Source organism: Hippopotamus amphibius, chromosome 4 (genome assembly GCF_030028045.1).
Source record: "Hippopotamus amphibius kiboko isolate mHipAmp2 chromosome 4, mHipAmp2.hap2, whole genome shotgun sequence".
NCBI lineage: Eukaryota > Metazoa > Chordata > Mammalia > Artiodactyla > Hippopotamidae > Hippopotamus > Hippopotamus amphibius.
The window spans coordinates 23,761,149-23,774,299 of NC_080189.1; the positions used below are offsets into that span (position 1 = coordinate 23,761,149).

A 13,151-nucleotide genomic window follows, 5' to 3' on the forward strand; every position below is an offset into this window, starting at 1 on the left:
TGTTGTGGCATTATCATATATGCCCTTGTATTACCATTATTTACATATGTGTCTTTTCTCCTTAACCACAATATAAGATTCAAAGTGCAAAGACACTCTCATTTATCCTTAAAGTAGGTCAATAAGCATTTGCTGGGGAAAAAAAGAAGAGAGAGAGAAATGAAGGTATATGTACAATTAACTGGACTATATATTTATATATGTGAACTTTCTATACATATTTTATACAATAATAAAAATTTTAGAAATGAATGACTGTAAATGAAAAAACAAATAAAATGCTCAAAGTGCTTGCAAAAAGAGAGATATGCATGTGCTATAGATCTTTCCCAGAATTTTTCAAGAGCTCTGAGACAAGTGTTTGGTGTCCTGATCTGTGTTATGATATCAGAAAGTGAAGGCAAGAAACTGGCAAAGTCCAAATTTCTCTATTTCTTTTGTCCTTCAAGTGTCAGTGGCTTTTGTGATCAAATATTAATCTGCCTGGTCAAGTCCTTTTACTGGTGAAGCAGAAGCACCAAACATTAAATCAGAGCATACTGCTGAAAAACCAGTAGGACCACAAAATTATGCCTGAAGCATTTTCTTTCCTAATCCATATGACCTTAGACAGTGAATAGTGTTCACTGGTGCTCTAATATTAGCAAGTCAAGGCAAAGCATTAACTAATAATGGAATATTAGACATAAGAAGGTATTTGTGACTGTAAAGCAACAGTTACCTCGATCATATTTAACAAGAGAAGCCCAGAAAGAGAGCAAACTCATCAAGAATAGGGATCCACCAAGACATGTAAGCAACCTAATTATCCATCAGCAGATGGATGGATAAAGACAATGTGGTACGTATATACAATGGAATACTACTCAGCCACAAACAAGAATGAAATAATGCCATTTGCAGCTACATGGATGGACCCAGAGATTATCATACTAAGTGAAGTCAGACAGAGAAAGACAAATATTACATGATATCACATATGTGGACTCTAAAAATTAGCATAAATGAACTTATTTACAAAACAGAAAGACTCACAGACATAGAAAACAAACTTATGGTTATCAAAGAGGAAGGTGGGGATTAACAGATACACACTACCATATATAAAATAAACAACAAGGATTTACTATATAGCATCAGGAATTACATTCAATATCTTGAATCACTTTATACCAGAAACGAACACAATATTGTAAATCAACCATACTTTAATTAAAAAAAAAGAATATTTCTTCCAAGACAACTTTAAATGTCAATCTTTCTTACAGATTTATATTGAAACAATGTAACTTTTTGGAAAATTTAGCCAAAGACAAAGAGAACACACAAAAGACCTTACCACTTTCTGCTAAAGCAGCAGCCACTTCATTGAGAGTGGAGTAGATGTTGCAGGCAGCCCATCGGCACTGTGCCCCTAGAGCACCCAGGGTTTCCATAAGCACCTACATTAAAGAGAAAGCAGGCGATGAGCAAGCATGGGCCAAACAATTGGTCAAGGAGATGTTTATATATCTGACAATGAGATAGTACATTAAGATTAACTAACACCAATGATTTTTTTTTCTTTTTTTAAAAAATAAATTTGTTTATTTATTTATTGGCTGTGTGGGTCTTCGTTGCTGCACACGGGCTTTGTCTAGTTGTGGCGAGCAAGGGCTACTCTTCGTTGTGGTGAGCAGGCTCCTCATTCCCGTGGCTTCTCTTGTTGCAGAGCATGGGTTCTAGGCACGTGGGCGTCAGTCGTTGTGGCACACGGGCTCAATAGCTGTGGCTCACGGGCTCTAAAGCGCAGGCTCAATAGTTGTGGCACATGGGCTTAGTTGCTCCGTGGCTTGTGTGATCTTCCTGGAGCAGGGATGGAGCCCGTGTCCCCTGCATCGGCAGGTGGATTCTTACCACTGCTCCACCTAGGAATTCCCTTCACCAATGATTTTCAAATTGTGCTTTACAGAACCTTCAATACTTTGAGAAGAGGACAGGTGTTGGGGGTAGGCATGGGGAAGGCTCCAGCTGAGCTATATGCTTTTGCTTATTTAACATATTGGGCCGCCCTGTGAGATTTAATTAAACCAAGGCTTTCAGTGCCAAACATCTTTTTAAAAACCACCAATTTATAGTTCTGCTTCTCCTTAGGATGTAGAATGCTGCAAGAGAAGCTTCCACCCTGACAATAAGAAAAAGCTGAATAATCTACAGAACCATAACTTTCCTGGAGTCCATCAAAGAGCTGAGGTCATAATGCAACCTAGGAACTCCAAAGAGCAACAAATCCCTGTAAGGAGAGAGGGAACACTGTTTCACCCTTGTCAGAGCATAGGAGGAAGAGGTGGCTGCCATACATCAGGGTAAGAAAAAATTAGCTAAAATTTTAATGCATTAGTAAAGGCTGAGTGTGGGAAAGTATGTCAGTTTGGAACTTCTGATAGCCCCAGGCACAAGGCAATTTCATACTCACATGCAAGCTCTTTTCCAGGGGCTTCCAACCAGGGATCACGAGAAAGATTGGGGGCAGGGAGCTGATTGACTGTGCTCAAAGATAAGCATGAAACCTCAGCACTTCTCTACAGCCTTCTCTCATAGGAAGCAAAAGTCTTAAACTGCAGCAAGAGGAGCAGGAATTATGCCTGCCACCAGCGACCAGGTAAAGAGACACTGCTTCTGGGGGAGGGTAGAAGCAAAAACTCTCTGCTCCTGGGGAGTAGCAGAAAGTCCTCTTGGGCCCAGGACCCTACATTAATACAAAGTAAAGATATGCTACCTCTCCAGGAGGGATAGGAAAATATCTCTGCTCAAGACCTATCATAGATACAAGGCAAAATTTGGCTGTTACAGAGAGCAGTGGTGGGAACACTGAAAAAGTCCTACCTTCCCAGAGGCCTGCCTAAGACCAAGGCTGGACCAGAAAACCTAAGAACCCCACTTGCCCTCACCTTGAGCCTAGCTCCAGGAAACAAAGAGTAGCAGTCTTGTGCTTCAGCAGCAACATGAACTTGAAGACAGAGCCCCCCTGTGGCAAGCATGTGCGGAAGCACCTGAAAGCCTGAGGGTGAAGTAGAAACACTGAGGAGAGCCCTCCTCCAGCTTGGGGGAATTTGTAGCCTTTGGTACAGAACGACAGAATTGAAACCCAGCTCAATTCATGACAATAACGGAAAATAATATACTACTGTTCAATATAAAATTGCAAGACATGCCAGAAAAGTGAAAAAACAAACAAACAAACAAACAACCCAACCCATTGTCAGGAAAGAAAGTATTCAAGAGAACCAGACTCTGAGATGAGCTAGATGTCTGATCAGGCAGGAACTTTAAATTAACAATGATTAATATATTTATATTAAGGGGTCTAGTGAAAAAGATGGACAACACCCATGAACAGGGAGGGAATTTCAGCAGGGAGATGGAAACTGTAAAAACAAGTCAAATAGAAATGTCAGAATTTTTTTTTTTTTAAGGATCAGATTTAAGAATTCTTTCATTAGGCTTATCACCAGACTGGGTATATCTAAGGATAAAATCAGTGAACTTGAAGATAGATCAATGGAACTCACCAAACTGAAACACAGAAAGAAAAAAGAGTGGGGTGAAAAAATCAGAAGAGAGCATCTAAGATCTATGGGATACTATCAATGGTCTAGTTTTCAGGAGAGAACAGGGCAAAAGATATACATGAAGAGTTAATGGACAGTTATTTTTGAAAATTAATGAAAGAGGATCTAGGAACAATGATATCCCAATAGCAAAGAGCACACTAGTGTACAGATTCACTAAAAGGAAAAGGAACCAGGGCTCCTTGGAGAAATGACTGATTCCAAGGATAGGACAGGGAATGTACAAGGTGAGCTTGGATCATCTTGTACCAGAAGCAAGGAAGTGTTCAAAGAATGAAAGGGATATGTCAAAAGACAAGGCATAGAAGCAAGACATAACGGGTTCCTCCTGGCCAAAATTGGAACAATTTTTATCATAATAAATAATGATAGTAACGGATTATAATACATTAAATAAAATATGGAAACAATGACTCCATATAAATAAAAATACACAAATGAATGAATAAATGGAAAGTTTGATGAAGAATGGAATATTTACAGTTTCATATTATTACCTCACAAAATACTAATTAATTACAAAAGGGGAAAAATAACTTTTACAATAGAAAAGTCTGGCAGACATCACCTTCATCAAGGAATCAAAATGAACATCAGTTATGGGACAAATTGAAATTAAGTACCATCTGATAGGATTAAATGGAAAAAAGCATCATTTTCTACATACTAAGGACATACTACAGAATAATTTGTCTATAATCTTCAAAGTGTCAGGGTCACAAAAGTCAAAGAAAGACGGATGAACTGTCTAGCACTGGCGGAAACTAAAGAGATGACAATTAAATGAGACACGTAACTATGGACTGGATCCTTTGGTTATAAAAAATATTACTGGGACAATTAGTGAAGCTCAAATGGGATCTGAGGATTAGATGGCAATAATGAATCAACGTTAATTTCCTAATTTTGAATGGCTCTACTGGTTGGACAGGAGAATGTTCTTGTTTGTAGAAAATACACACTAAAGTATTTGTGGGAGCATCATAAGGTTGGCAACTTACTCTCTAATGGTTCAGAAAAAAAAAGTTATCTGTACTGTATTTGCAAATTTTCTACAAATCTGTGTTTATCTCAAATTTTAAAAAATTATTAAAATAAATTTAATCCACTGATTTACTCCTGACTTACTTTCACCTCAATATGTAAGATGGAGATAGACTTCTTTATAAGAAGGTAGTGTAGGGACTTCCCTGGTGGTCCAGTGGTTAAGGTTCTGCAAGGGGCCTGGGTTCGATCCCTGGTCAGGGAACTAGATCCCGCATGTCACACCAAAAAGATCCCACATGCTACAACTAAAGATCCCACATGCTGCAACTAAAGATCCCACACGCAACAATGAAGATCTTGCGTGCCCCAACTAAGACCCGGTGCAGCCAAATAAACAAATAAAATTTTTTTTTTAAGATGTAATGTACCACCCAACTGCTTTGATTAAGAGCTCTTTTAACACGGAAAAATCTTTGGTGAAAAAGTTTGTTTTAAAATTTCCTGACTGTGGTTGACTTTGGGTACTGATCAGTTTCATTTTTAAAAATTTGTATTTTCTAATATTTATATACAAAATAAAAACTCTAATTAAAAAATCCTCTAATTAAAAAAAATATGTGCAAACAACTTCACTAATATAGGCTAATCCCCTCACATAATTTGTCTAAGACCACACAGGAAGTTAACAGCAGAACTACTCATATCCTAATTTCTTTACCTTTCAATATCTCTTCCTATTTTTTTCTATCCTGTTTTATTTTTCACCTTAAAGAATTTCTGAATTCCTATAACTAGGATTCCTGAAGCTGTCAAACAAAAGAATGATACTGAGACTTACCTACAAAGCAGCATAAAGTAACTAGACCAAGAATATAAAAACTATTTAAAGAACTAGAGTCAAGAATGCTGGCTATTAGGGCTCAAGCAGGAGTGAAGGCAGGTAGAAGTGGGAGGACGGAGCTTAGAAGCTGGTTTAACTTGACTTTAAATCACTACTGTTTAGAAAGAGAAGCTTAGGAATCTGGTTGGAAGAAACTATGGAAACACACCTAAAAAATACAAATATTTAGATCCAAGTCTGTTAGAAACATGGACAGGAAACTGTTAACTATGATAGCTATTTCTGGAACGTGGGATTATAGGAGACTGTCTTTCTACGTTAAAGATGTGGTAATGCTTGACTATTGTAAAATGAACACGAACTACTTTTTGTACTCAGAAAAATAAAATAGAGACTAAAAACAAAAAAAAAACAAAATTCCTTTGTAATTATTTTTTTAAGGGAAAAGAAAAATGTGGGGCGGGAACAATAAAATAATATTAAAATTGGTAACTATGGACTTCCTAGGTGGCGCAGTGGTTAAGAATCCGCCTGCCAATGCAGAGGTCACGGGTTCGATCCTAGCTCCAGGAAGATCCCACATGCCACGGAGCAACTAAAGCCCGTGTGCCAAAAAAAAATAAAATAAAATAAAATAAAATAAAATTGGTAACTAATTTTGATTACTCCATTCAGGAAAAAAAAGATAGTACCCTTGAAAAGTGGTAGTGTGTATGAGCCAGGGGTAAAAAAGAAACTAGGTGCAATTTAGCAACATGAGACAGTATAGAAGCACTTACTATTTTAAGCCACCACACTGAAGTCTCATGTCCCTGACCAGGGAAGCCCGAAAAAGGTTCCAAGAGTGTTTCTGTCTTGATCCATTAGTCTATAACTCCAAAAAGAGATAGCTTTTTAACTTATTATACTAATTTTGGGTTGCCAAGGTATCCTTTTCCTCAGAGAACACGTAACCCAGAAAAGTCTCACAGCAAAGATGCTAAAGTAGCTGTCTGTGTCTTGAGGAATCTCTGCTATTCTTAATAAGGACTGTGGCCACGTAAGTGTTGTGCTTAGGAGACAATCTTTTGGAAGTTGATCTAGTCAAATGACCTGGATCTTGTAAATTCTAGAAAAGATTCCAGACAATTTCTCAATACACTGATTTCCTGCAGTGGTCTCATTATGGCTGGCAACTTAAATGTATCACATCTTTGATGATGACTGTAAGTCCGTGGCTCTCAACAGAGGAACTCTGGAAAGCTGTGGGGGCATTTTTGGTTGTCACAATAATTGGTAGGGGAGTATTACTGGCATTTAGTGGGTAGGGTCAGGGATCTTGACATTTCCAAAGTGTAAGACAGTCTCCTAGAACAAAAAACCATGCCGTATCTGGTACAACCTTCAAATGTTTCAATGAAGAGTTCACATGAATGAGAAATCTATTTATAATTATCTGAGTTTAGAACTTTATTCCACTTTACATATCAACAGAGGTACTGCTGTAGTTTTAATACAAAATAATAGTTTTTCCAAGAATGCAACAGGTGTATAAATCAAGAGAAAACTCATACTTTTTGTTGTTGTTGTTATTCAGAAATTTACAAAAAGTTGTTTGTAATTTCAGAGAAGTATACAATTTGGCAATATTGCTCTGATGCTCTAGAACCAGTAACATATTTCTGTGTATATACATTTGCAGCACTCTCATTTAAATAATGCTATAAGTACAAATATCTGATTATTCAATTATACTTGTACCCAAGCACTTACATATTGAAATACACATTATTTTATTATAAATTACTTTCCTTTTATTCTTCCTTCATATTTCAGTAAGATTTTACATTTATTTTTTTTTTAAATTATGTGTACCTAGCTATGTTATATCTGAATTTCATTTCAAGAAAATACAGGGCCGTTGCAAAATATTTTTTTAATAAAAAGGGGTCAATGAATCTGATAAGGGTGAAAATTATGTATCTAGATCAATCATGGTAACCCCAGTTCCTTTGCCAGGACTGGTGGGACATGAGCATGTGATCCCGTTCGCTCAATGACATGGCAGAATATCCTGGAGGACTTCTGGGAAAGGTTTCTTTGCTCTTGGGAGAGAGGAAGAAATGGTCCTTCTTCCTCTTCATGTCAGTGTGGGATGGCTTGAAGAGCTGTAACCATCTTGCTATCAGCCTGAGGATGAAGTAAGCACAGAGAGGAGGCAGCTCCAAGAGAATCACAGACAGATGAAACTGGAGCTCTGAGAGCCTTCATCTGAAGTCCACTTAACCTCTGGACTTCTAGCTATGTAACATAATGAATTCCTTTATGTATAATCCAGGTTGAATAAGGTTTTCTCTTATGTGCAGCTGAAAGCACCCTAACACAGAGGTGCCGTGTAGAAATGACACTGGAAGGGAAGATTGGGGAAGCACTGGAGAAGACTGGAGAAAGAATAAGCCTGGGAACCAGATATATTGAAGGTTAAATCTCAGTTCTGTGGTTTACTAGCTGTATAACCTTGGACAAATTACTGAAACTCCCCGAGTCTCAGCTTCCTCATTTATGAAATGGAAACAGGAATATGTGCTTTTACATGGCCATTGTGAGGGTTAATGAGCTAACACTTGTTAAGCTCTGAACTAGTGCTTGGCATGGTGCAAGCCCACTATAGCTGGTGGCTGTTATTTGCTATTGTTATGTGGAAAAAGGAAAAGGACTCACAGCAGTCTGAGCAGTGATGTGTGTGCAACCCACGATTTTGGCTCCGGCCAAAGGTTTTTCTCCTTGAGCTCTCTTCCTCAAAGCCATCAGTGCTGGCATTTCTGAAAAGGACCAATATACACACAGCAATATTAGAGAGGAGGGATGAGAGGTAAAGAATAAACAGAAAAATGTACTCTCTTAAGATAAGATCCTCCCCCCATCATGTTCTCTGTTAGATTAGGTTTCTCCAAGGATCAAAACATTAAACCTGATTTTTCTGTTAGAAAAGACTTTCAGAGGTAAATGCTCCAGTGTTTAATTCCCTATATCCCAGTCCCCCTTATCTAGTCTCTCTCCTTCTCTTCCTTGTACAGGGGTCCCTTCTAGACCCGTAGACTTTACTCCCTCCCCACAGTGTTTCCTGAGTTCATATTTCTTCTGTTACAAGTATTCTTCAAAATCACACTGAAATTTCGCAAACTACTAGACCCCAGGATGTAAAAAGGAATTAACATGGACAAAAAGACATAGGCAGCTTGAGAAGGAAAAGGTGCTTGCTTTCTTTACCTTGTTCAGCAATTTCAATTTCTCTTCGTCCAAACTCCGCCTGTTTGATGTTCTTGACACAGAAGTCACTGCTTCCCTTAGAGTTCTTTTGCTGCTTGTCCCTGGGAGATGTCTCATCATCAGAGCTATCTGTATATGAAGCCGCTGGAATGACAGAATAAAATACCTTTAGGGGGAAAAATGGCTTCCTGTAAAACTCCAAACCATGGAGTGAACTGAGGCTTTTCTAGTAATCCAGCACCTTGTAAGTTTACACATTTGGTAAGCACCTAAGTGGCACCAAGGAGCTGTCTCAATCATCACCTCTGGAAAGTGCTATCCACAAGTCAGAAAGAGGAAGCTGAGAGAGGTTGCCAAAGACATTCCCCCGGGTAGCATTAACTTGTAATCTAAGGCTAACTTTACCTTCAGAGCATGCAGAAATCCTTGAAAATGAAAAGAGAGAGAGGCAATACCATGGTAACAATAGGTGCAAGGTCTTAGTGCACAATCATAGTGATCTAACCTATGGGTTTCTGGGATCCTAGCTACCCTTCTGTTTGCTGCTTAAACACCTGATGTAATTTGTGTTTCAGTGCAGTAACTGAACAGATAAGACCTAGAAAACAAGGAACCCATGGGAGAGTAATTAAGAACCACACAAAAAGTGTTTGTCTGACAAAACAGAGCTTTCTTTTTGAAGACTGGCTCTGATGAGGCTGAACTATGCCTGCAGACCCAATTAGACATTGACAATGAAGCATTCAGTGTGCTCTCTCTTCTTGCTGGCCTCAGTGGGTCCTGCATGAGGCATTTTAGATTCCCAAAGAAGCAGATACATCTTCTTTCAGTATAATTAAATGCTCTGATGACTAATCCATTGAGCAACATACACTAGAGGATGGAAGGTCTAAGACTTTGGATTGTGGCTAATGGGCAGCTGCTGCTGCTGCCCATGTTTGACTGAGGTCTTTTTAGTCTTCATATAATTCTGTCGTTGCTAGTCATTTGCTGGATGATTTGAAGTAATTTCTTTCTTTTGTTTAAGTTCCTGAGGAGAGCTTCTTCCTAAGCAGGCCTCAAGGTTTTGAGGGGAGAAAGGTTGGGGGACATAAAAGTACTGTCTATAAAGCATTATATATTTCTCAATGAGATAAGAAGTATTTCCATCACTTTTAAGGGGAGAACGCTGCAAAAGCTCAGGGCTCCTAGGGTCTCCTGACCTACTTATATCCAGAGAATTAAGGCATTTCTGGGATTTCTTAGCAAAAGGTCTATCTCTGGGAGGGCTGTAAAAGGCAAGTCTGACCTTGCCCAGTTAATCAAGCATGGGGCTACAAAATGTTTGGGCAGCAGGGGCCTGAGTGTCTCTTTTGGAGCCTGGAAAACTGCCCTAGAACAAAGTCCTAACACGAGGCAACAAGAATGAACATGGGCACCAGGGGAGGTGTGGAAATTAATAAATCCCCAAAGGGACTTTCATTCTTGAAAGGAGCTAATCTGTACAAAAGGTCTATGGTTCTCCCTCCCGGGGTGAGTGAGAGCTCAAAGTACCTTTGGCAACAGAGCCCAGAAACAGTTTCCTGGGCAGTCATCTGTTTCACTAATCAATACTCAGAAATGGCTTATGAGTTGCAGGCTTAAGGGAACCAGGCTTCTACCACCTGGGAGAAGAAAGATAACAGCCACCTGAATCCTGATCCAAATGCATAGAAAAGTTGCTTTTGAAGAAAGTGTTCACATTCAGAATATCCTGAAATTTCAAATCCTTTTCTAGAGCCATGATGATTTTTAAGGTCCCTAATTGCCATTTAAATACAATGGTTATTTGTTTAGGAGTCAGAGAGACTTTGGTTGAAGTCTCAGTCTCTGCCTCTGGGTATATAAGGTAGAGGTGATATGAGAATTTGTTTCATAGCGTTGTTAAGTCATTCAAGTATGCAGTCATTCACACATTCAGTCGTTCATTCAATCAATTTTTATTGCACATCTGCTATATACCAGGCACAGTCTAAGGGCTGGGGACATAGGACCGGATATGGGTTGTCTTTGCCTTTATGGAGTTTTCAGTCTAGTAGGTGAGTCAGACACGAAATAGCTAATTACAGAATTAATTTGAGTTTTTCTTTCCATGTGGTTGTAATATGTGCTGTGAAGCAGACTATATAACAGGCAGACATGATTTGTCAGAGTCAAGTTGTTGAGAAGATTAAATAAAACAGTGTACGTAAAGTGCTTAGTGCAATGCTTGGCATAAAGTAATTAAGCACTCAATGAATGATACCTTATATTATTACTGGCTTTTGTACATATTTTTAATTCAATACCAAATATAACATCTTTAAGGGTTCTTACTTAGCTTTAGGATTTTGAGTGGGAAAGGAATGACATACATACAATATTATTTAGCAGTTTCTTTTTTTTCCTACCTCTGTCATCTATTAATCTACCCAAGCAGCAGTGGTTGGCTGCCAGTGATGAAAAAGGTTGAGACTGGAGTCCTAACTCTACCCAGAAGAGCTCTCCTCTTCCATGCCTCTTCAGCTTTTAAGGATGAGTCAGGAGGAAAAAGCCAACCAAACAACAACAAAACCCCCCAAAATTCTCCTTAAGAGAAGTACTCAAATTTTTGGTTTTCTTCCAACTCAAAGAAAGAAATTATTTATACCACTTCCCTTTTCTAAAAGGAAAAAACGGTATTTTCTTAATAGTAGTTATAGTTAGTTCAACCAACATTTTTCTTTGAGCCAAAATGGATTTGTTTTCAAAGAGCCCTTTATACAGATCTGTTATCAGGTAAGATCCAAAAGTATCAGGTGTCTAGACTGTTCTAATATGTGAATGCAGAATGGCTGACAGACCTATACCAAGAGAGTGTTATTTTTGCAAACACAGTGGAAAGATTATTCCTGAGCTAGCATAACATTTATTTTTTTGAATCCATAACTCATTTCTGCCACTATATTTAAAGTAGCATATTCACGAAAACAGTTGAAATAGCATTCGAAATTCTTCCTAGGAAAGTTTAGAGAAACCCAACACATATGTATACATATGCTTGAACAGTTTCTCAAGCGTTTGTGTCAGTACACTCCAAAGCCCAGAGTCATAATTTAGTTAAAAATGAGCAACCAATAATCAAGAAAATAGCCTACTGAAGTATAGGTCTGAGACCTTAGCTCTAGCTTCACTTCATTGGTTAAGCGACCAATTTTCAATTTATCCAACCGTAAAATAGGGAGTATAGTAGATCCTCTCTCTCCCATGCTCTCCCTTTCTCCTAACTCCCACCAGAAAAATCTTATGAATAAATGAGATAAACACAAAAAAAGTGTTCAATTTCTAGGCAGAAAAGTAATATAAAGTACAAAATAACTTTATCATGGGATGTTCTCTTGTTTCATGATATCTCAGAATCAAAACATGATTTGGTGTATCACTAATCCACAATCTACCCCATGGAACAGGCATACATATGTTCTGTGGCTCAAGCCTGATTAAGCCTTACCTCCCAGCAGCTGTGATACTGTGGGTTATTGCTAGGAGAAGGAGCAGTCAGACTCCTGGCTGAATTATCCTATTAGACTATTTAAAGGCGGGCAACTCCTCTTGGGCCCAATCTATTCACTTGGTAATGGAATATCAGTAATGACCTGTGTGACAATGTGCAGCCCATTTCATTGACGAATAACACTCCAGAAATACGTGAAAAGCTATGTTAGCCACCAAAATACAAACAAAACTTTGTTATCTGGAAAAATCTGAGAACACTTCAAGCTTTAGAAGAACTAATTACGGACTAAGGAACTTTAGTCCTCTTTCCTTATCCTTAACCAATTAACTCACTGCAAAGACAGCTTTTTCAGAAATATATCACTGAGAATGACCTGACTTTGAAGAAAAGTCTGTTCCATTCATTTGTTTTTAAGGGTTTTGTGCTTAGAGAGTTTTTAGAAGTTTGTTTTTTACAAAATAATTTCAAGGATTAATGTAGCCCTTTTCAATCTGGGTTCCACTAGAATTAAGCCCTAATGTCTTGAAGCACCCACTGAATACATGAATTAACTTCTCTCCTATGCAACTAGAAGGGTACTAGTTATGAACCATCTTTAGAAGAACCATCCTTTTCTGTGTTCTGTGATTCACAGGAGGAGCCTGGTTGAAAAGGCTGGAAGAGGTTCCTAAATGAAAGCATGACAAAACTATCAGGATCATTAGGAAGGGAAAGGAGGCCACAGCCTAAGTAAGACTAAATATTTTCAGCAAAACAAGCCCTTTGGACAGGAAGGTATCTTTTTTTGAAACGTCATAAACCTTCTTCTAGCCGTTCACATACACAGAGTATATCAGAGGTGTACCCTCCTTCACAGGGGTGTAAAGTTGTAAAATAAGAACGTCTCTGGACACCTTTCCCCAATATTTATTTATTGGGCACTTTTTATGCATCAAACACAGTTCTAAGTGGTGGGAATAGAGCAATATCA

At 38.4% G+C, this 13,151-nt stretch overlaps 1 protein-coding gene across 6 annotated transcripts in view; it reads right to left on the bottom strand.

Moving 5' to 3' along the window:
* AHCYL2 (adenosylhomocysteinase like 2) overlaps positions 1 to 13,151 on the bottom strand; it is a 170,275-nt gene that overhangs the window by 27,737 nt on the left and 129,387 nt on the right. For all 6 annotated transcript variants that reach the window (XM_057730843.1, XM_057730844.1, XM_057730842.1 and 3 more), the window contains exons 3-5: positions 8,689 to 8,832; positions 8,140 to 8,240; positions 1,340 to 1,442 (exon numbers count right to left, since the gene is read on the bottom strand). In XM_057730843.1, the coding sequence (XP_057586826.1) occupies positions 1,340 to 1,442; positions 8,140 to 8,240; positions 8,689 to 8,832 (348 nt within the window). The remainder of the gene's footprint in view (positions 1 to 1,339; positions 1,443 to 8,139; positions 8,241 to 8,688; positions 8,833 to 13,151) is intronic.